Below are 24,668 nucleotides of genomic sequence, written 5' to 3'. Positions count from 1 at the left end.
TGTACACGTACGTAGGGAGAAGTACAGAGCGCCAATAAACCTTAAAGGCACTGCCTTTGTGTGCCGGCCCAGTCACATAATATCTACGGCTTTTCACACACACAAGTGAATGCAAGGCATACTTGGTCAACATCCATAGAGGTCACACTGAGGGTGGCCGTATAAACAACTTTAACACTGTTACAAATATGCGCCACAATGTGAACCCACACCAAACAAGAATGACAAACACATTTGGGGAGAACATCCGCACCGTAACACAACATAAACACAACAGAACAAATACCCAGAACCCCTTGGAGCACTAACTCTTCTGGGACGCTACAATATACACCCCTCGCTGGATAAACAGCTGGACAAAGTTTTAATGTGTTCTTTTTAACATTGCTTTTTAGGAAACGCTGGACATAATGTTTTATGAGGCACTAATGTTGTGTTTAATTTAGCATCAAAAACATGAGGGGATTTCACAATACACCATTATTACGTGTGTCAAATGCTGCGGATCGGAGGAGTAAAAACATTTGCCTTTCAAAAGTGGTAAATCCTCTGGGAAAACTGGTAAAAAAATATGGGATTTCTGACATCACAATTACTCACCGTCTACTAACGTTTTTTTGTTTTTTTTACAATTTTATAGCAGTTTATGGATTTAATACATTGTAATGTTTCCTTGTGAGGAATATTACGAACATTTAAATAACATCAATTCTGGGCTCCTTCACGCAGCTTATAGATGAGACATTTTTCAAGCTGGCTGATGACATTTCTACCTGGGTAGAATGTTTGAGCCGCTGCCTGCTTCTATTTAAAAATCAGAATCACACTGCAAAAACTGAAATCTAAGTAAGATTAAATATCTCAAATAATGATGATATTTGCTTATTTTCTGTCTGATAAGATCATTCGTCTCACTAAGCAGATTTTATGTTAGAGTGTTTTACTTGTTTTAAGTGTTTTGGTCCTAAATGATCTCAGTAAGATATTACAGCTTGTTGCTGAGATTTGATGACCTATATTGAGTAAAACATGCTTGAAACTAGAATATCAACTGTTGCAAAGCTGTGTCATCAACACTCACAAGTATAAAACTACTTTTTTTAAAGTAATAGTTTCTTATTTCAAGCATGTAAAAAAAAAATCAAGGCTTTGACACAATAGTGTCTCATAATTAAAACAGATGACAGCCAAATGGACTTTGCGGTTTTATTTTCAATGAAACAATAGAAAATACGTACTCATATAGTAGTACAGTTATTAGTGAGAATATACTTATTTTAAGGTATTTTTGGGTTCATTGAGGTTAGCTAATTTTACTTGTTTTGGGAAGTCTTGACAAGCCGGATTTTCTTGTTCTATTGGCAGATAATTTTGCTTAGTTCAAATAAAATACCCCTAATTTTTTTTTTTCTTCTTGTTTTTGAACACTTTGACTTTTTGCAGTGCATTTTTATTGGCCAAATATGCTTAACACAAGGAATTTGACTTTGTAGACCGTGCTCTCTTTGTTCAATGCATAAAACAACAAAAAAAGATGCAACAAGTACAAGGGAACAAAGTACCGTCGTAGCCATCCGTGGCGTCAATATATTAACACATGGTTTGGATTTTTGGCAGAAACATATTTTGTCTCAACTTCATGTCCATCCATCTCTGTCCATTCATCCATCCACTGATCTTCTACCGCTCTGTCGCATTATTTGATTGAATACTGGAACATGAAACTCTGAACACTCTTTTGATGAGTTGAGAACGAAAACAAACAAAACGGAAAAGGTAAGACGCCGAAAAAACTAGTTTTGAAAGGTAAGCAGAAGAGATATACCGTGTACAAGAAACTGACATTGCAGGGGAAAGAGAAAATGAGAGGTTGAGAGGGCATGGCCGCAAGAGCGCTGCGGTGGAAAAAGAAAAAGGCAACTCGTTACATGCAGGGCAAACAAGCTTGTGAGCAGTGGTTGGAACGTATCTACTTCACTAATTATTTGTTATCATATATGTGTATATTGTTTCTACTTATGTACCATATTTTCCAGACCATAGGGCGCACCGGATTACAAGGCACAATGCCGATGAATGGTTTATTTTCAATATTTTTTTAATATATAAGGCCCACCAGATCAGTAAATCTGAACAGCCTATATGGGCATCTACATCAAATATATGATTTGCCTGAGAAGCTGGAAAAAACAACAACAACAACAACAACAAAATATATATATATATATATATATATATATATATATATATATATATATATATATATATATATATATATATATATATATATATATATATATATATATATATATATATATATATATATATATATATATATATATATATATATATATATTTTTTTTTATTTTTTATTTTTTTTATTTTTTATTTGTGGCGGACGTTATTCTTTCGTGGCGGACCGCCACAAATAAATTAATGTGTGGGAAACGCTGAAGGAGTCATATTATTATAATTTTTTTTCTAAATGTAAAACACTTCCTTGTGGTCTACATAACATGTAATGGTGGTTCTTTGGTCAAAATGTTGCATAAATTATGTTTTACAGATCATCTTCAAGCCGCTTTCTGACAGTCGCTTCCTGATACGCCGTTTTGTGGGCAGTCTTATTTACGTGGCTCACCTTCGACAGCGTCTTCTCCCCGTCATCTTTGTTGTAGCGGTGTAGCGTGCAAGGACGGGAGTGGAAGAAGTGTCAAAAGATGGAGCTGACTGTTTTAATGACATTCAGAATTTACCTAAATCAACAACGGAGCACCATTGCCTCATCCGGAAACAACAACAACGCCGTGAAAAAATGTCCGACCGGAACTCTCTAATAACTAAAGTTCCTTGGGTGAATAATGTAAACTCACTACACCGGTATGTTTTAGCGCTTTCATGGCGAGTTTACTGACAGATATAAGTAAGAACTTTATACTACTTTATATTAGAAATGGCAACAGCGGAGGGTGAATGTCCCATAACAAGAAGATAGAGAAAAAGAAGAAGCTTATTAACCACGGCGTCGGCACGGACTACAAAGGCGGACGCGCGCAATTATTCAGGATTTATGCAGATCCCAAACACAGATCAGCAGGTATGAAAAGTTGCTTTTGCATAATATTGCGAAACAAAACGGCAGATAATATGTCACACACCATAAAAATACTTGTACGTTTAAAGCGCCGACAATCCATCAAGTGGTGCGGCTTCATAGCTTACCAAAGTCGTACTAAAACATTTTGATAGATTTTTGAGCGCCGTGTGTAATGTTCTATATTTTCAATGGAACACATACAATGTTGGTGTTGTTTACTTGAGTCATATTGCCATCATAGTGCAGTCTACATGTATCTCTTATGTTTGACTGCTACTGGTCACATATCATTACACCATGTACCAAATAAAATTGCTTCGAGGTCGGTAAGCAAAACCAGAATTATTCCGTACATAAGGCGCACTGGGTTATAAGGCGCACTGTCGAGTTTTGAGAAGAAAAAACGATTTTAAGTGCGCCTTATAGTCTGGATAATACGGTAGTTCTGTTGTAGTTGTATAAAAAGACAAGATACCAATTAAAAGAGGCCGACACGATATACGTCAAAATGCTTAATATCGATAATCGGCTGTTAATTATTTTTACGCAAATAATGGGGATCTGCCTGCCTTGCTGTTTCCTCTGCTTCCAGGCACAGTGCTACCAGAGATCTAAATGCAGTCTATTCTTGCTCCAGGCTTGCCCTTAAAGAGACATAAAATGTATAAATCCTTCTCCCAAACTAAGAAAGCATAAAAACGCAAGCACATGTATTATTTAAAAAATATATACACATAAAAGCAATGGAGATAGAGAAGAAAGTTTGATTTTATCTATATAATCCTTTAAACCATGTGGTAAATATATTTTTTTAAATCCTGAGGAGCTATAAAGGTCAGCCGTGTGCATCTGTATGTGGGTAGCAATGGACGCTGCAATAGCGGAAATAACACTGACTAGTTGACATTTCCCTGCACTAAAAGCCAATTGATTAATATAGAGGTTTTCCTTCAAACAGCAGAGAGCCACTGTTAAACTCGATTGGAGGTTTTTGAAAGAGAGACAAGAAAGCTGGGGTTGTCACATGTGTGGATAGACTTTGGGAAGAAGGGTGGGCAGCAGTGGTATGTGCAACATCTTGACAATTGTGTGTGTCAACAGTGTCAATGATCTAGTACTCCACTCATGCTACACTCACCCGATATTAAGAACACCACAATAATGTTTCATCCAAACTACATCCTCCTGATGACCAAGGTTTGTTTGTGTCATTTGGGGTGAAGCATGAGTGAGGTCGCATGTTCATGTTTTAATTAGTCAGTGATGGGCAGTCAAATGTGTTTGGGGGCCGATATCTATTTTTAGGACCACTAATACAAAACCTCATAATAATGTCTGATTGAATGCTAAAAACAATAATGACAGACCGCCTTAAAAAACGGAGTGGAATTGAAATTTTTTTACTGATAGAGACACCCACAATGAACATGAAAATAAAGAATGTTGGATTTACAATATTAATTCTGAACGATAAAACACTGAATATTGACAACTAGAGATGTCCGATAATATCGGCCTGCTGATATTATCGACAACAATATTGGGGGTGTGCCTTAAAGGCACTGTCATCACGTCTGCTTTTCCTCCATACAAACAGCGTGCCGGCCCAGTCACATAATATATGTGGCTTTTACACACACACAAGTGAATGCAAGGCATACTTGGTCAACAGCCATACAGGTCACACTGAGGGTGGTCGAATAAACCACTTTAACACTGTTACAAATATGCGCCACACTGTGAACCCACACCAAACAAGAATGACAAACATATTTCGGGAGAACATCCACACCGTAACACAACATAAACACAACAGAACAAATACCCAGAATCCCTAACAGCATTAAAGGCCTACTGAAATGAATTTTTTTTATTTAAACGGGGATAGCAGATCTATTCTATGTGTCATACTTGATCATTTCGCGATATTGCCATATTTTTGCTGAAAGGATTTAGTATAGAACAACGACGATAAAGATTGCAACTTTTGGTATCTGATAAAAAAAAGGCTTGCACCTACCGGAAGTAGCGTGACGTAGTCAGTTGAACATATACGCAAAGTTCCCTATTGTTTACAATGATGGCCGCATGAAGTGAGAGAGATTCGGACCGAGAAAGCGACAATTTCCCCATTAATTTGAGCGAGGATGAAAGATTTGTGGATGAGTAAAGTGCAAGTGAAGGACTAGTGGGGAGTTGAAGCTATTCAGATAGGGAAGATGCTGTGAGAGCCGGGGGTGACCTGATATTCAGCTGGGAATGACTACAACAGTAAATAAACACAAGACATATATATACTCTATAAGCCACAACACAACCAGGCTTATATTTAATATGCCACAAATTAATCCTGCATAAAAACACCTGCGTGTTTGTTATGCTAGCTCCTAGCTCCTCTGCTAGCTCCTAGCTCCATAGAACACGCCAATACAATTCAAACACCTGATCAACACACACAATCACTCAGCCCAAAAGACCGTTTACCTAACCCAAGGTTCATAAAGCTTATATATTTTTAAAAAGTTACGTACGTGACGCGCACATACGGTCAAGTTATCGAATGTTTAGCAGCCAAGGCTGCATACTCACGGTACCTGATATTCAGCTGGGAATGACTACAACAGTAAATAAACACAAGACATATATTTACTCTATTAGCCACAACACAACCAGGCTTATATTTAATATGCCACAAATTAATCCTGCATAATAACACCTGCGTGTTTGTTATGCTAGCTCCTAGCTCCTCTGCTAGCTCCTAGCTCCATAGAACACGCCAATACAATTCAAACACCTGATCAACACACACAATCACTCAGCCCAAAAGACCGTTCACCTAACCCAAGGTTCATAAAGCTTATATATTTTTAAAAAGTTACGTACGTGACGCGCACGTACGGTACGGTACGTGTTATGCTAGCTCCTAGCTCCTCTGCTAGCTCCTAGCTCCATAGAACACGCCAATACAATTCAAACACATGATCAACACACACAATCACTCAGCCCAAAAGACCGTTCACCTAACCCAAGGTTCATAAAGCTTATATATTTTAAAAAAGTTACGTACATACGCAAAAAAAAGCCAAAGCTGCATACTCACAGTAGCACGTCTGCGTCTTTGTCATCCAAATCAAAGTAATCCTGGTAAGAGTCTGTGTTGTCCCAGTTCTCTACAGGCGTCTGTGTATCCAAATCAAAAGTCCTCCTGGTTAGAGTCTCTGTTATCCGAGTTCTTCCATCTTGACTGCATCTTTCGGGAATGTAAACAAAGAAGCGCCGGCTGTGTACTGTTGTGGCTGACTACGTTCGAAAAATACGTCCATTTCGCACCGACAACTTTCTTCTTTGCTTGCTCGGCTTCCTTCTCCATAATGCAATGAACATGATTGAAACAGATTCACGAACACAGATGTCCAGAATACTGTGGAATTATGAAATGAAAACAGAGCTTTTTCGCATCGGCTTCAATGTGGAAGGCATACCCGTGTTCGCCGGGCCACGTCACACGCATACGTCATCCTCAGAGGCGTTTCGAACCGGAAGTTTAGCGGCAAATTTAAAATGTCACTTTATAAGTTAACCCGGCCGTATTGGCATGTGTTATAATGTTAAGATTTCATCATTGATATATAAACTATCAGACTGCGTGGTCGGTAGTAGTGGGTTTCAGTAGGCCTTTAACTCTTCCGGGACGCTACAATATACACCCCCGCTAACCCCTAACCCCCGCCCCCCACACCTCAACCCCGCCCACCTCAACCTCCTCATGCTCTCTCAGGGAGAGCATGTCCCAAATTCCAAGCTGCTGATTTGAGGCATGTTAAAAAAAAAAAATGCACTTTGTGACTTCAATAATAAATATGGCAGTGCCATGTTGGCATTTTTTTCCATAACTTGAGTTGATTTATTTTGGAAAACCTTGTTACATTGTTTAATGCATCCAGCGGGGCATCACGACAAAATTAGGCATAATAATGTGTTAATTACACGACTTTATATATCGATATCGGTTGATATCGGAATCGGTAATTAAGAGTTAGACAATATCGGAATATCGGATATCGGCAAAAAAGCCATTATCGGACATCTCTATTGACAACATATGAACATCACCCCCCCTCTCGATCGACATATTTTACAATCAAGCAAAACACACCAAAAATGCAACAAACACCGCAAAATATGAATGCGAAGGGTAAAAAAAAAAACACCTACAAACTGATACATCACTAAACTTTAGAACTTTGTTGTAAAAATCTCCTTCTGCGTCTGTCCCTGACACCCGCATTTCAGGCTGGCCGCTCTGGAAACACTCTGTGGAAACGCTCCCCACCCACACTGCTTGGTGCCTCGTCTGAGCTGCTGTGACTTAAATTACCATAGTAACTGGTATATCATGCAAAAGCGCAGATTCCAACTATTGAAATACTTTGTATAGTTCAAGACTTACGGTCATTAGAAAACATCACTGCACATCATAATGGCAGCTACAGTTTCCATCTTAAAGATCTAAAAAAATTATTTGGGGATGTCCAGCAGGCCAGATTTAAAAGCCTTCATAACAATATGTAATATACACACTGCAAGTGTATATATATAATGTAGTAACAGACACCTTCATAACAATATTAAATATGTTTTAAATACACACTGCAACTGTATATATAATGTAGTAACAGACACCTTCATAACAATTTGTAATATGCTTATGTACACACTGCAAGTATATATATAATGTAGTAACAAACACCTTCATAACAATATGTGGTTAGAGTGCCTGCCCTGAGATCAAACCCCGGCCGAGTCATACCAAAGACTATAAAAATGGGACCCATTACCTCCCTGCTTGGCACTCAGCATCAAAGGTTGGTGTTGGGGGTTAAATCACCAAAAATTATTCCTGGGCGCGGCCACCGCTGCTGCTCACTGCTCCCCTCACCTCCCAAGGGGTAGGGGCGATGGGTCAAATGCAGAGGATAATCTCACCACACCTAGTGTGTGTGTGAAAATCATTGGTACTTTAACTTTAACGGGCCTTAATTTGCCCAGGTCTGCTGTAGGGACTAAATATTAATTATATATATTAGAAATTACATTAATTAGCTATTTCCCCTGACACAATAAACTCAGAGGTTTTGTTCAGATACTGTATCTTAGCAAATATTTGACCTGCAATAGATTGGTTTAGCATCTTTAATGCACAAAAAGAAATCAAAATAGCCGACTATATTCTTCATTTTTTTCTGTATGGAAAAGGTTTAGGTTTAAGGCTAATAAAGCGTGCTGGAAATCAAAAGCTCTGAATCAAACAAAACTGCTTTTTAGAGAGGACCAGGATGATTTACAGAACATAAATCAGACAAACTCTACTTCATAGGATCAACAGGGGTTGAGAAAGACAATATCTGGAGGTTAACAGCAGACACCTGCTTGCACAGGTCTACGTTCAAATCGCATCTCCAGAGATTTAAACACGTTATTTCCAATGATAATCCAGGATTTCCAGGACAAGAACCCATCTTTTTCGTCTGTTTCAATCCTGTTGTGCTGTGTACAGATCACATTCAATGACCCTTTGACCTCACTCTATCTAACCCTCAGCGTTCCCTCCCCCATATGTCCTCCCTCTTCCCCTGGGGTCACCCGTCCATCACTTCCCTACCTCCCCTGCCTGCGGTACTGCTGTGGTAACACAACACTGACTGGTACCCATTTCCATGACAACTGTTCCCCTGAGAACTCCCCCCCAGCATCCTCAGCAACTACAAGGCAACTCTTGAACACAGATCCACACGGCATTTTAGAAGGCAGTTTCTAGTAAAATAGGACAGAGATGAACATTTCTTCGCATCGTAAGGTCTAACTATAGAACAGATTGGGATATAAAGCATACAGAGATGTTCAAAAGACAGAAAGGGAAGAAACACAAAGATGCATGACAAAATGTGCTGTAGGCGAACTGAGGCAGTCATTAATAAAAGTCTACGATGCTAAACAACTGATCAACCAAGCATGCAACAATTAACATTGGCATTGGGTGTTAATAAAATAAATAACACGAGAACGAAATAGAAGTACACATCGGCATCTGCAATGCATTTGAATTCGTGAGGTTGTCATGTTGGGAGTGGATTACTGTATTTTGGTTACTTATTGATAGTGGTTACCTATTTTTTGTTATAAATGTATGAGCATTAAAAGGGGAACTGCACATTTTTTTAAATTTTGCCTATCCTTCCCAATCATACAAGACATGACGGATTTTTTTTAATGCATTCTAAATATTAAATAAATTTGATCAAAAGTCAGCTTACAATGGAGCCTATGGGAGCCGTTCAATTCTGCCTATAGAGCCCATAAAAAACAATCAAACAACTCCATTAGGGTTTTATATACATAATGTAAGTACCGTATTTTCCGGACTATAAGGCGCACTTAAAATCCTTTTTTCTCAAAGTACTTTTATTTGGTAGATGGCGTAATGATAAGTTTGACCAGTAGATGGCAGTCACACATAAGAGATACATGTAGACTCCAATATGACTCAAGTAAACAACCAACATTTTATATGTTCCATTGAAAATATAGAACATTACACGCGGCGCTCAAAAATCGATCAAAATGTTTTAGTACGACTTTGGTAAGCTATGAAGCCGAACTGCTTGATGGATTGTCGGCGCATTAAACATACGAGTATTATTATTGTGTGTGTATAAGGTAAGAAATATTATCTGGCGTTTTGTTTGCCGATATTATATGCAAAACCAACTTTTCTTACCTTCTGGTACCTGCTGATCTGTATTTGGGATCTGCATAAAACCTGAAAAATTGTGCGCATCCGCTTTTGTAGTCCTGTAGTCGATAAGCTTCTTTTTTTTCTCTATCTTCTTGTTCCATCAATCAAAGTTTATTTATATAGCCCTTAATCACAAGTTATGGGACATTCATCCTCCGCTGTTGCCATTTCTAATATAAAGTAGTGTAAAGTTCTTACATATATCTGTCAGTAAACTCGCCATAAAAGCGCTAAAACATACCGGTGTAGTGAGTTTACATTATTCACCCAAGGAACTTTAGTTGTTAGAGAGTTCCGGTCAGACGTTTTTTTTTTTTCTTGTTTTTTTTCGGTCAGACGTTTTTTTACGGGACACATTTCCGGTCTTGTTGTTGTTTCCGGATGAGGAGATGCTGCTTTGTTATTGATTGAAGTAAAGTCTGAATGTCATTAAAACAGTTAGCTCCATCTTTTGACCCGTCTTCCACTCCCGTCCTTGCACGCTACACCTCGACAACAAAGATGACGGGGAGAGGACGCTGTCGAAGGTGAGCCACGTAAATAAGACCGCCCACAAAACGGCGCATCCGGAAGCGACTGTCAGAAAGCGGCTTGAAGATGATCTGTAAAACATAATCTATGCAACATTTTGACCAAAGAACCACCATTACATGTTATGTAGACCACAAGGAAGTGTTTTACATTTAGAAAAAATAATAATTATATGACTCCTTTAATGCGACCTATAATCCAGTGTGCCTTATATATGAAAAAAGATCGAAAATAGACCATTCATCGACAGTGCGCCTTATTATCCGGTGCACCCTATGGTCCGGAAAATACGGTAAATACGTAATGTAGTAACAGGCACATTTATAATAACATTTAATATCTGCGTATTTTGATCATCTTAAGCATACGCGGCGCATTCATAAAAAAAACGCATCACAACATTTGCGTTCTTTTTGTCTTCCTCACTTATTTCTGCTCACTGCAGACTTTATGAGCGCCAACAAACATAATAAAACATCGCTTACTGTGCAAGGTCTGCTGTCATCAGGATGCCAACTGCTAGGATGTTCATATATTCCCATTTACCGTATTTTTCGGACTATAAGTCGCAGTTTTTTTCATAGTTTATACTCAGGAGCGACTTATGTGTGAAATTATTGACACATTACCGTAAAATATCAAATAATATTATTTAGCTCATTCACGTAAGAGACTAGACCAGGGGTCGGCAACCCGCGGCTCTAGAGCCGCATGCGGCTCTTTAGCGCCGCCCTAGTGGCTCTCTGAAGCTTTTTCAAAAATGTATGAAAAATGGAAAAAGAGGGGAAAAAATATATATTTTTTGTTTTAATATGGTTACTGTAGGAGGACAAACATGACACAAACCTCCCTAATTGTTATAAAGCACACTGTTTGTATTAAACATGCTTCACTGATTCGAGTATTTGGCGAGCGCCGTTTTGTCCTACTAATTTTGGCGGTCCTTGAACTCACCTTAGTTTGTTTACAATGTATAACTTTCTCCGACTTTCTAGGACGTGTTTTATGCCACTTCTTTTTCTGTCTCATTTTGTCCGCCAAACTTTTAACGTTGTGCGTGAATACACAAAGGTGAGTTTTGTTGATGTTATTGACTTGTGTGGAGTGCTAATCAGACATATTTGGTCACTGCATGACTGCAAGCTAATCGATGCTAACATGCTATTTAGGCTAGCTATATGTACATATTGCATCATTATGCCTCATTTGTAGCTATATTTGAGCTCATTTAGTTTCCTTTAAGTCATCTTAATTCAATGTATATCTCATGACACACTATCTGTTTGTATTATGGCTTCTAATTTGTTGCGGCTCCAGACAGATTTGTTTTTGTATTTTTGGTCCAATGTGGCTCTTTCAACATTTTGGGTTGCCGACCCCTGGACTAGACGTATAAGATTTCATCGGATTTAGCGATTAGGAGTGACAGATTGTTTGGTGAACGTATAGCATGTTCTATGTTATAGTTATTTGAATGACTCTTACCATAATATGTTATGTTAACATACCAGGCACGTTCTCAGTTGGTTATTTATGCCTCATATAACGTACACTTATTCAGCCTGTTGTTCACTATTCTTTATTTATTTAAAATTTCCTTTCAAATGTCTATTCTTGGTGTTGGCTTTTATCAAATACATTTCCCCAAAAAATGCGACTTATACTCCAGTGTGACTTATACGTTTTTTTCCTTCTTTATTATGCATTTTCGGCAGGTGCGATTTATACTCCGGAGCGATTTATACTTCGAAAAATACGGTATATTAAAAATTTCTCATAATCCTTGCGAAGAAACGGGTTAGGGAGGCAGGGGGAACAAGGGCTTTTCGTGTCGTTCTGGCAAGACCAGGTCCTAAATGGCTGTGAAAGTGTCCCAACTTGTTAGATTATAGTCTCAACCATATACTTTCCAGGTGAGAAGCATAATTTATGATCTACAATAAACTTACAGGGAGCAGGGAAGCAAGGAAACAGCAGACCACTTGATGATGTAAACATAGGGAAAAACTGAAGTGATTACGTTGTCGCTATAGTTTGTCTGCGTCAGCTCTTATAACAATATCACCAATACTTGGTTAATATTTAAGTCATGAAATGTAAACTGAGTATTGTTGGCGCTTTTTGAATGGTTATCAGATTTTATGGGCGGAATAGTAGAGCTCCCTTTGGCACTTTTATTTATGTTTATTTAATATTTAGAATGTTTTTATTTTTTTTTAATCCATCTGTCGTCATGTCTTTTACGATTGTGAACAATAGAGAAAATTCCAAAAAAAGTGCATCCATCCATCCATTTTCTACTGCTTATTCCCTTCGGGGTCGCGGAGTTCCCCTTAAAGAATATTGAAACATCTAACAGTTTTACCATTATTTCCTTTGAGAAAAAAATTGACATTGACCATGCATCCCTGGATTGAGTGTATTGATCTGTAGAGGTGCACTGTATGCTGCTTATTAACTTTTAGGGCAGACCTGGGCATTCTGCGGCCCGCGGGCCGCATCCGGCCCTTTGTGCGTCCCTGTCCGGCCCGCGTGAGGCCAATTATAAATTACAAAATACATTTTAAAAAGTATCTATGTCGAGTGTGCAATACAACGGTGCTGCTTTTGTTTTGAAAATTGTTATTTGTATTACTTCCGTGTGGCCGTATGCGTGTGTGTGATTGTGAGTGAATGTGAACAGCTGCAATCACAAATTACAAAATAAAGTTGAAAAAACATCTATGTCGTGCGCGCAATACAACTGTGCTGCTTTTATTTTGAAAATTATTATTTATGGGCGTGTGTCCGGGTGTAACCTGTGAGTGAAGGTGCACAGCGACAAGTGATGCACGGTTTACACCCGAGACGCTAAAAAGAGAAAAGTTGATGAAGAATGGCGTGTTTTCAACAAGACATGGACTGCCAAGCAACGTTCCCTCTAAGGTGCGTGCCTGCGCAATTGCGCACTGCTCAAGAGTCCGCTGCGCACAGCAAATATATGCTGCGCACCAAATCAAATCCCATCTGAATTCTAAACAAAATAAACATATTTATTCTATGTAATTTTGCAATGCAACTTTGAGTGACAGTGACAACAAGCGGCCCTAAGGGTGTTCGTCAACACCGTTCAATTGAACACCGTTCAATTATTGTAACGTCTATCGAGATGCTTCGAGGACAGGAATTATATCGATCACTTTATTGAGCAAAACTGTTTATATTCGGACATAACCACACCAAAAACATGAGTAAAACACTTCTATCTCTAAAAACTAGTCATTTTCTGCCGTACAAACCAGGCCAAAACCAACTTGTCATCTGTCATCAACACGCATACCACTAAACCACTGGAGCATTTATGGCCACACAAAAAGTCGGACAACTCAAACACCACACAAAGTTACACTATGACTCCTCAGTCATACGTGTGCTTATTTTACTGTCATTTGTTATTAATGTTAATTTATTTATATTAGTCATGGAATGCTGTTACACACACTATGTTGAAGTATTACTATTATTATTAATTATTATTATTATTATTTATCTTACGGTATATATCAAAAATAATATTGAGCAAAATTTAATTGAAATATTGTCGATGTGGCCCTCCAGCAGTACTCGGGTTGCTCATGCGGCCCCCGGTAAAAATTAATTGCCCACCCCTGTTTTAGGGTAATGTCCCTCTGTCCAAATTAACTACAGGATTTTATGTATGTGACTAAATCTGGCTTCTCTAATCATTTTACACTGTGTTCTCTTCAAAGTGTTGGGCGTTCAAGGGAGCAGGTTTTTATTCCGAGACAAGTCAAAATTATATGCGGCAACATAATCCTTGACTACTTACGGGAGCTGACTGTGTCCACATATTGAGGTAGATAAGGAGCCCACATATCAATAGTGTCCTTACGCCCCGATTGACTGATCCTTCTCAACTCAGCCAACAGTAAAGCTTGGGATGCTTCCCGTACCTAAAAGAGCACGGTGGATTCAGTAAGTGCAAAGGTTTTCAAGTATGCATTAAAAACAGTTGTAGTAAATGGTTGATTGTTGTATACAACTGCAGTCATATTTACCTCCAGACAACGGTCCTGCCATCTCCTTGCCAGCATCTCTAGTAAAGGGGGTCGGAACTTATCTAGGCCCAGAAGGTCAGGGAGCATAACACAGTGCATTGCTGCCAGCTGGCTCCAACCTGCAAACACACACAGGTGACAGAAGAGACAGCAAGGAGAGGACTGGTTAGAAAAAATATATATATATATAAATATATATACAGGACTGTCTCAGAAAATTAGAATATTGTGATAAAGTTCTTTACTTTCTGTAATGCAATTAAAAAAACAAAAATGTCATACATTCTGCATTCATTACACATCAACTGAAATATTGCAAGCTTGTTATTATTTTAATATTGCAGATTATGGCATACAGTTTAAGAAAACTCAAAAATCCGATCTCAAAAATTAGAATATTTCCTCAGACCAAGTAAAAAAAAAAGGTTTATAACAGCAAAACCAAATCAAACATTTGAAAATGTCAATTAATGCACTCAGTACTTGGTTGGGAATCCTTTTGCACGGATTACTGCATCAATGCGGAGTGGCATGGAGGTAATCAGCCTGTGGCATTGCTGAGGTGTTATGGCTGCCCAGGATGCTTCAATAGCGGCCTTTAGCTCATTTGCATTATTGGGTCTGGTGTCTTTCAGCTTATTCTTCACAATACCCCACAAATTCTCTATGGGGTTCAGGTCAGGGGAGTTGGCAGGCCAATCGAGGACAGTAATGCCATGGTCAGTACACCAGTTACTGGTGGTTTTGGCACTGTGGGCAGGTGCCAGATCATGCTGGAAAATTAAATCATCATCTCCATAGAGCTTTTCAACAGATGGAAGCATGTAGTAATAAAAGGCTTGCAATATTTCAGTTGATGTGTAATGAATCCAGAATGTATGACATTTTTGGTTTTTTTAATTGCATTACAGAAAATAAAGAACTTTATCACAATATTCTAATTTTCTGACACAGTCCTGTATACACATTATATAAGTCAAACCTGCACATTTCATATACAGAACCTCACTGCGGTCATATTGGGGTAAAAATGATTATTTCTACTGGGAATGAGAATCAGAGGCCAACATTATTTACAAGGTTCATGCATTGTCATCAGTGTCAAAAATAAACCAGGTGTTAGAAACACTAAACGTAATCTCATTTTTGAAAAATGTTCTTGTGAATGCCAAATAAACTAGCAGCATTCTATTTTTTACATGACAGTAGTGTGGTTCTCATATGCAGGCACACACACAGACGAAGTATACAATTCTTAAATTAGAACACAGCGTCAACATGACTGGGAGGGTTACTGACATTGTTAACAATGCCTTGGTGAGACTTCAGTTATTATTTTCCAGAACCAAAGTATCAGTGTTTTTTATGAAACATGACAAACAAACGGAGGATTGTGTAACATTGCGTTGTTGATAGCACTTGACGATGGAAATGGTCTAATCTTGAATACCCATGTAGGAATGTATTTGAACCAAAGTACATAAAAACCACAGAGCATTGCTTGAAGACTTTCAAGGACTGAATATGCTGTGACAACCGGAGTAAAAGCAATAGCCCATACCCGTGTCCATTTACAAACACAAATTGATGATACTAAACATAAACCAAGCACCTTATTCATTCACATATATTGTTGAAATATATGGTTTCTGAAGAGCATATATCAACAGTTGGATGTAAAATGTGTCTGTTTGATATGGATGCTCAATCAAAGAAAATAACTTACATTAAAATGCTTTTATAAAGGACACAGAATAAACTTACCTCTACCGTTTGAATATATTTCCAAAAAGGAAATATATACATATATTTTTCATCAATGGAAAGTTTGACAGAATTGACATTCACACGGTAAAAGGACCTATACTCACCTGTTCGACCACAAAACTATTCTGAATCCAAGAAAACACAATTAGTTCTTTGAGATGTAATTGTTGTAGAATTGTGTATCACATTCAAATTACAAAATAAATATAACCCTCAAGCTATTAAACATAAAAACAATCAATTTCAGCGGTTACAGTTTCTTCTGAAATAACACAGTTGTCTGTAATGATGAACAACTATCCCGAGGGCAACTTGTAACTAATTGTCCCAGTAATGCCTCTGTGTAGAGAAACTTGAGTAGTATGAACAGTGGCAGTACTTGGTTCGCAGCTACAACACACTGCATTGCCTTGTTTTTGGTGACTGTGCGGCGTTTCCTTAGGGTTCTGGTACAATGAAATCACAGTTTGGAAGATACATTATGTCGGGGCCAACAGTACAGTATATGTAAATGCATATACCATATTTTTCGGACTATAAGTCGCTCCGGAGTATAAGTCGCACAGGCCGGAAATGCATAATAAAGAAGGAAAAAAACATATATAAGTCACACTGGAGTGAGTATAGGTCGCATTTTTTGGGGAAATTTATTTGATGAAACCCAACACCAAGAATAGACATTTGAAAGGCAATTTAAAATAAATAAAGAATAGTGAACAACAGGCTGAATAAGTGTACGTTATATGACATAAATAACCATAAACGTGCCTGGTATGTTAACGTAACATATTATGGTAAGAGTCATTCTAATAACTATAACATATAGAACATGCTATACGTTTACCAAACAATCTGTCACTCCTAATCGCTAAATCCTATGAAATCTTATACGTCTAGTCTCTTACGTGAATGAGCTAAATAATATTATTTGATATTTTACGCTAATGTGTTAATAATTTCACACATAAGTCGCTCCTGAGTATAAGTCGCACCCCCGGCCAAACTATGAAAAAAACTGTGACTTATAGTCCGAAAAATACGGTATGTGCAATTTGATCTGGCTCAAGTATCTCCGGTGACTGGCAGTGATCCACGTAAATAAGAAAATGTGTTTACAACTGTGACTGTTGGTAGTATGGACAAACACGTCAAAAATCTACAGCAGTCTTGCTTTGACTGATTTGATGCAGGGTCTTTACTACATCGGTCACTTTGAGGTAGACATGACAAGACTGTTTGAGACTCAGGACCTCCAGAAACAGAGGACTGAGCAAAACTGCCAACTACTTATTGTTCTGCAGTACTCAGGTGGCTTCTACAATTGCTTGGGTGTAACTTAGAGGAGCCATATGTAACAATGTGGCCAGAACTGGTACTGGAATCCCGGTCAAAATTCTGTCGTCCCCCTCCCTCTCTCCCTGACTGAGGTTGCCAGATACGTAGCCGAATCCAGCTCGATCGACTGGGCTACTCCAAGGAACTTCAAATTTCCACTGCCTCTTACTATGGGTTGAGGTGCTGGGACCGTAATAGCTGAATAGACTAGCGTTTTGACAATAACAAATCTCTAACCAACACATTTTACACAGAAATTGGGCTATTTTCAGGAAGAAATACATCATGCCTGAGTACAATATCACAACAAATGGCAATCATATGGTTAGTGTCAGTACTATCAGAAAATAAAGACTAAAACAAACTACAACCAACGCTAGCAATGGTTATACTGGTGACAATAAGTAGAGAATGCTTAGCAGCCTAATGTACGCCCAAAACTAAAAGAGGAGATATTTTACCAAGGTATGCCTATAGTCTACAGCAGGGGTCACCAACGCGGTGCCCGCGGGCACCAGGTAGCCCGTCAGGACCAGATGAGTAGCCCGCTGGCCTGTTCTAAAAAATACCTCAAATAGCAGGCTTACCAGTGAGCTGCCTCTATTTTTTAAATTGTATTTATTTACTAGCAAGCTGGTCTCGCTTTGCCCGACATTTTTAATTCTAAAAGAGACAAAACTCAAATAGAATTTGAAAATCCAAGAAAATATTTTAAAGACTTGGTCTTCACTTGTTTAAATAAATTCATTAATTTGTTTTACTTTGCTTCTTATAACTTTCAGACAGACAATTTTAGAGAAAAAATACAACCTTAAAAATGATTTTAGGATTTTTAAACACATATACCTTTTTACCTTTTAAATTCCTTCCTCTTCTTTCCTGACAATGTAAATCAATGTTCAAGTAAATTTATTTTTTTTATTGTAAAGAATAATAAATACATTTTAATTTTAGCTTCTGTTTTTTCGACGAAGAATATTTGTGAAATATTTCTTCAAACTTATTATGATTAAAATTCAAAAAAATTATTCTGGCAAATCTAGAAAATCAGTAGAATCAAATTTAAATCTTATTTCAAAGTCTTTTGAATTTCTTTTAAAATTTTTGTTCAGGAAAATCTACAAGAAGTAATGATTTGTCTAGATTGGTCCAATTTGTTATATATTCTAACAAAGTGTAGATTGGATTTTAACCTATTTAAACCATGTCATCAAAATCCTAAAATTATTCTTAATCAGGAAAAATTACTAATGATGTTCCATAAATTCTTTTTTTAATTTTTTCAAAAAGATTCGAATTAGCTAGTTTTTCTCTTCTTTTTTTCGGTTGAATTTTGAATTTTAAAGAGTCGAAATTGAAGATAAACTATGTTTCAAAATTTAATTGTCATTTTTTTCGTGTTTTCTCCTCTTTTAAACCGTTCAATTAAGTGTAAATATCATTAATTATTAATAATAACATAGAGTTAAAGGTAAATTGAGCAAATTGGCTATTTCTGGCAATTTATTTAACTGTGTATCAAACTGGTAGCCCTTCGCATTAATCAGTACCCAAGAAGTAGCTCTTGGTTTCAAAAAGGTTGGTGACTCCTGGTCTACAGGAATGAGGAATTATTTTATAATGTGATTTGGCTGTCTCCATACGTTTCACATTGCCATAACAGCCGTTCTAATGTTGGAACCCATTTCCTCAGCGTATCAGCATATTGAGAACGAAATAGGCACTGACACTACCCATATCCACATAGGTTCCATTTGTCGAAAATATATTTTGCCCTGTCAGTTAGAATACACATCGACATACGGGCATATATTACCCCTGTTAGCCTATATGTGGATGTGTCATTGACCGGGCTAGCATGCCAAGTAAGCATTACAGTAGGAGCTAAGCACCATCACACTAAGCATTCGTTGCACAAACATACTAGCTTTGTTAGACAAGATCATAGACTGTATTGGACAATATAGTTTACATACTGTTAGAATAATTGTATCTAAGTTATCACAAAAACTTTGTGTTTCAATGAGTTCCCAGCGAGAAGCAAAAACATGTCTTTGAACCTACCAAGAAGACGGCTTGTAAAACTCCACTGCGTAGGGGGGAAGCAACATGAAGGTGTTCTGTTTTCTTTCATGTATTGTAATCAACAGAAAGATATTGTTTTAACTCAAGGACTACAAAGCGTAGAGAAGGCAGGATCTCCCCAAGTTCCAGACACCGCTTTTTTGAACTCTTTTACGAACCTCTTTTACGAACCTCTTTTTTGAAGTCTTTTACGAACCTTTCTTTGAACTGTTTTACGACCTTTTCTGTGAAGTGTTTACGACCTTTTCTTTTGAACTGTTCTGTAACCAAAGGCAACACTGTTTATGACCCACGTCCCTTTGGAAGCAGCTGTTGCCATGTGGTCAGGGAAAGTCCAAATAAAGGAGGAGGCGTACAATCTTTCGCCAGAGCGTGCTGGAGACTGTCCAAGAGTACAGACCAGACGTTTCTCCTCAAATTGAGCCAAATTTAATTCTGTCTATGTTTGATTCTTTGCTTCTTGTCCTGTTTAATAGATGTCATCAGTGTTTGAGCCTGACACATACCAAATGTCCATTTCCATTTATTACAAGTAATAAGATAACGTAAATACCTGACTTACCTATCAAGGAGGAAATTAGCAAGTTTGGCGTCAGATGAAAAGATATTCTGCACCTTCAATCGTCTCCATCTTTCAAATGCATTCCCCGATACAAATCCTCGTTATGTTCCTGTCTTTGTCATGAATAATTTGAGAATCGTAACAACGCCTTTAAGAGATACTAATGTATGACACGTTTAGTAACTTTATCAGTGGTAGTAGCCAGACGAAGAGGGCGATGCGTAACTGGCAACCTTAATGTGACACACTCACAGACTTTTTAATTGGTCAAATGGTAGAGGGCGGGACATCGAAATGAAAACAATAACAAGATTTCGGGGCTGTAAATCTAATTTTTAAATGAGCATATAACTACTGTTATCAGTTATAGAGGTATTCAAAAGGAACATGATATATTAATTCCTTTTGACATACCAGGGCCATTAAATGATGACTTGACATTAAATTACTACATATGGCTCCATATGTATGCTTGGTCATTTATGTTGCAAAAAAATATATATATAATTACAGAAACTAGAAGTTACATGACTTAAAAAGCCCTTAAGTGCAATGAATCATTTTTCAACATGACTGATGGCCTCTCTCCATCTAGAACAATAGCACCGATGAAGAAACAATTAGTATGTAAAACAGTTCAGCATATCATCAATAATTACTGTCAGTTCCTTATGCTGACACTGTAAAGTGAAAATGTCATGCAAACACCCTGGGCATAAAATAAACTGAAAAATGTAAACATTCCAAAGCCCTAAAGCAAGAAAGACAAGACACCAAAAAGGGACAACGACAAACAGCACACGTGCTAATAAAAGACAACACACCAGTAAATAGGTTTGTGGTCAATGCACACTCAAACGAATCATCTCAAGACATGTTTGGGCTACAGTTGCATTATGATGGGAATTTGAAAACAGATACTTTGATGTAACATTTTCAAGTTTTTATACATATAGGTGGTCCTTGGACTACTGATGAGTTCCGTTCCGACTACTATCCAAGTCAAGTTTTAGTAAGTCGGAATTTTTACCAAAATTTTACCTAGAGTAACAGTTTTGTCTTTGTTCATACTTCAGGTAAAATACATTGTTTTGCCCATATGTGACATGTATATAACATTTGTATTTTTTTTCCAATTTAAAAAAAATCTGACCCAGGCCTCTTTCGTATGTGGATATAAATCGGATATGTATGCGATGCGACTGCAGTCTGATCGATCGGGTCACATTTATCCAACCAATACATCATTAAAAAGCGATAAACGTCAAAGTTACACGCCAAAATAGAACGCTGCAAAAAATAAATAGTGGACACAAATGAGCAGAAAATAGGCAAAAGGAAGATGTTTTAGAACTCATGTCAACGTTCTACCATTCCTGGCTCCATTGAACTGCAAATGCCAAAATTATTGCACAGTTCCTTTATGATCTACGCCAAATAATTTGGTCAAGAAAATGTTGAACACAATCCTGGAAATTGCCACATAGTTCAAAGACCCATTCTGTTCACATTGGAAAAATTATATATGTGTACAGCTCCACTAATGGACATTGGAGTGTTACTTTCAAAGGCAAAATTAAAGTATTGCTAGAAACATTATTTTATATGGGACTTTATTTTATTATATGTATAGTACATGTTCCAAAAAGAAAAAAGCATAAAACACCACCAGAATTAGAGATATTACAAGTCAAAGTGATGAAGCTTAGTGTTACGCTCGTGACTTGGTGTAACTAAACATTACCCTATAAGATGAAGGCAATTGCATTTTATTGATATTTGAAATGTATTCAATGTTTATAAATGAATATTTACACTACCGTTCAAAATTTTGGGGTCACCCAAACAATTTTGTGGAATAGCCTTCATTTCTAAGAACAAGAATAGACTGTCGAGTTTCAGATAAAAGTTCTCTTTTTCTGGCCATTTTGAGCGTTTAATTGACCCCACAAATGTGATGCTCCAGAAACTCAATCTGCTCAAAAGGAGGTCAGTTTTGTAGCTTCTGTAACGACCTAAACTGTTTTCAGATGTGTGAACATGATTGCACAAGGGTTTTCTAATCATCAATTAGCCTTCTGAGCCAATGAGCAAACACATTGTACCATTAGAACACTGGAGTGATAGTTGCTTGAAATGGGCCTCTATACACCTATGTAGATATTGCACCAAAAACCAGACATTTGCAGCTAGAATAGTCATTTACCACATTAGCAATGTATAGAGTGTATTTCTTTAAAGTTAAGACTAGTTTAAAGTTATCTTCATTGAAAAGTACAGTGCTTTTCCTTCAAAAATAAGGACATTTCAATGTGACCCCAAACTTTTGAACGGTAGTGTAAATATACTAAATGTAAAAAAGGGAATAAATATTCAAAATAAGATCATTAAATGAAATCTAGTTTGGTTACGCCATCACGAGCGCAACACAAGGTTGTAAAAGTTTCAACTACAATTCTAAATGAGATGTCAAAAGCAAACTGAAATAAAATACACACAGCTTAAAGATTGATCAATACCTATTTAAATTTAGTAATACATAAATATGACGATTTATCAAAATATAAAAGAAATATACCTGAACAGAACGCTCATGATGGTTACACCAAAAAGTAACGCTATGAATCGCGTTTTTCCAAGTTTTTGGGGCATTTCTATGCTATTTCCAAGCATCTCCTTTTTATTATCGTTGATTTTAAACGGTCAAACTAATGCATATTATATATTTATTTTGATTGTTACATTTTGAAGTACATGTGTGCAGGTGGGTGCGAATGTACCCATTACCAGAGCTGTACACATATGTATTTTTTAATGTGAACGACTACATAAGTACACTTTATTGCTAAAAGTATTTGGCCACCTGCCTTGACTCATATATGAACTTGAAGTGCCATCCCATTCCTAACCCATAGGGTTCAATATGATGTCGGTCCACCTTTTGCAGCTATTACAGCTTCAACTCTTCTGGGAAGGCTGTCCACAAGGTTGCGGAGTGTGTTTATAGAAATTTTTGACCATTCTTCCAAAAGCGCATTGGTGAGGTCACACACTGATGTTGGTCGAGAAGGCCTGGCTCTCAGTCTCCGTTCTAATTCATCCCAAAGGTGTTCTATCGGGTTCAGGTCAGGACTCTGTGCAGGCCTGTCAAGTTCATCCACACCAGACTGTCATCCATGTCTTTATGGACCTTGCTTTGTGCACTGGTGCACAGTCATGTTAGAAGAGGAAGGGACCCGCTCCAAACTGTTCCCACAAGGTTGGGAGCATGGAATTATCCAAAATGTTTTGGTATCCTGGAGCATTCAAAGTTCCTTCCACTGGAACTAAGGGGCCAAGCCCAACTCCTGAAAAACAACCCCACACCATAATTCCTCCTCCACCAAATTTCACACTCGGCACAATGCAGTCCGAAATGTAGCGTTCTCCTGGCAACCTCCAAACCCAGACTCGTCCATCAGATTGCCAGACGGAAAAGCGTGATTCATTACTCCAGAGAACGCATCTCCACTGCTCTAGAGTCCAGTGACGACGGGCTTTACACCACTGCATCCGACGCTTTGCATTGGACTTGGTGATGTATGGCTTAGATGCAGCTGCACGGCCATGGAAACCCATTCCATGAAGCTCTCTGCTTACTGTACGTGGGCTAAATGGAAGGTCACATGAAGTTTGGAGCTCTGTAGCAACTGACTGTGCAGAAAGTCTTTGCACTATGCGCTTCAGCGTCCGCTGACCCCTCTCTATCAGTTTACGTGGCCTACCACTTGGTGGCTGAGTTGCTGTTGTTCCCAAACTCTTGCATTTTCTTATATTAAAGCCGACAGTTGACTTTAGAATATTTAGGAGCGAGGAAATTTCACGACTGGATTTGTTGCACAGGTGGGCATCCTATGACAGTTCCATGCTGGAAATCACTGAGATCCTGAGAGTGGCCCATTCTTTCACAAATGTTTGTAGAAAGTCTCCATGCCTAAGTGCTTGATTTTATAAACTTGTGGCCAGGCCAAATGCTTAGGACACCTGATTCTGATCATTTGGATGGGTGGCCAAACACTTTTGGCAATATAGTGTATATTGGAATTAACAAAAAATCGGAATTAGGCAGTGTGAATGTAGCATTAGTCTCTCACACTACACAGATATCACTAATTCACAACCGTAAGTAGTTCCAATTTTCTTTTTGGACAGTATCGATAATTTATGGGAGTGCGTTTGTAACCACGGAAACATCGTAAAACATGGACCACCTTTACTGTATTTGGATCACTGTTTTAACTGACTGGTTTGGAAGTGAATTGACCAGAGCTATTAACTAGGAGTAGGTTTAGTAGGTAGACATACAGAACTGTAGACCAGAACAGGACAAAGGCGAGGAAAAATAACTGAGCTAGATAGACACCGACGAAAAGCATGTAGCATGGTAGAGGTAAGACT

The 24,668-nt window shown here is 37.9% G+C and overlaps 1 protein-coding gene across 2 annotated transcripts in view; it reads right to left on the bottom strand.

Moving 5' to 3' along the window:
* The window catches only part of LOC133638740 (WD repeat-containing protein 7), a 591,313-nt gene that overhangs the window by 483,581 nt on the left and 83,064 nt on the right, over positions 1-24,668 (bottom strand). For both annotated transcript variants that reach the window (XM_062031642.1, XM_062031641.1), the window contains exons 20-21: positions 14,483-14,601; positions 14,254-14,377 (exon numbers count right to left, since the gene is read on the bottom strand). In XM_062031642.1, coding sequence (XP_061887626.1) covers positions 14,254-14,377; positions 14,483-14,601 — 243 coding nt within the window. The remainder of the gene's footprint in view (positions 1-14,253; positions 14,378-14,482; positions 14,602-24,668) is intronic.

This window comes from Entelurus aequoreus, linkage group LG21, assembly GCF_033978785.1.
Source record: "Entelurus aequoreus isolate RoL-2023_Sb linkage group LG21, RoL_Eaeq_v1.1, whole genome shotgun sequence".
In the NCBI taxonomy this organism is placed as follows: Eukaryota; Metazoa; Chordata; class Actinopteri; order Syngnathiformes; family Syngnathidae; genus Entelurus; species Entelurus aequoreus.
This window is presented reverse-complemented; position numbering and strand designations above follow the sequence as displayed.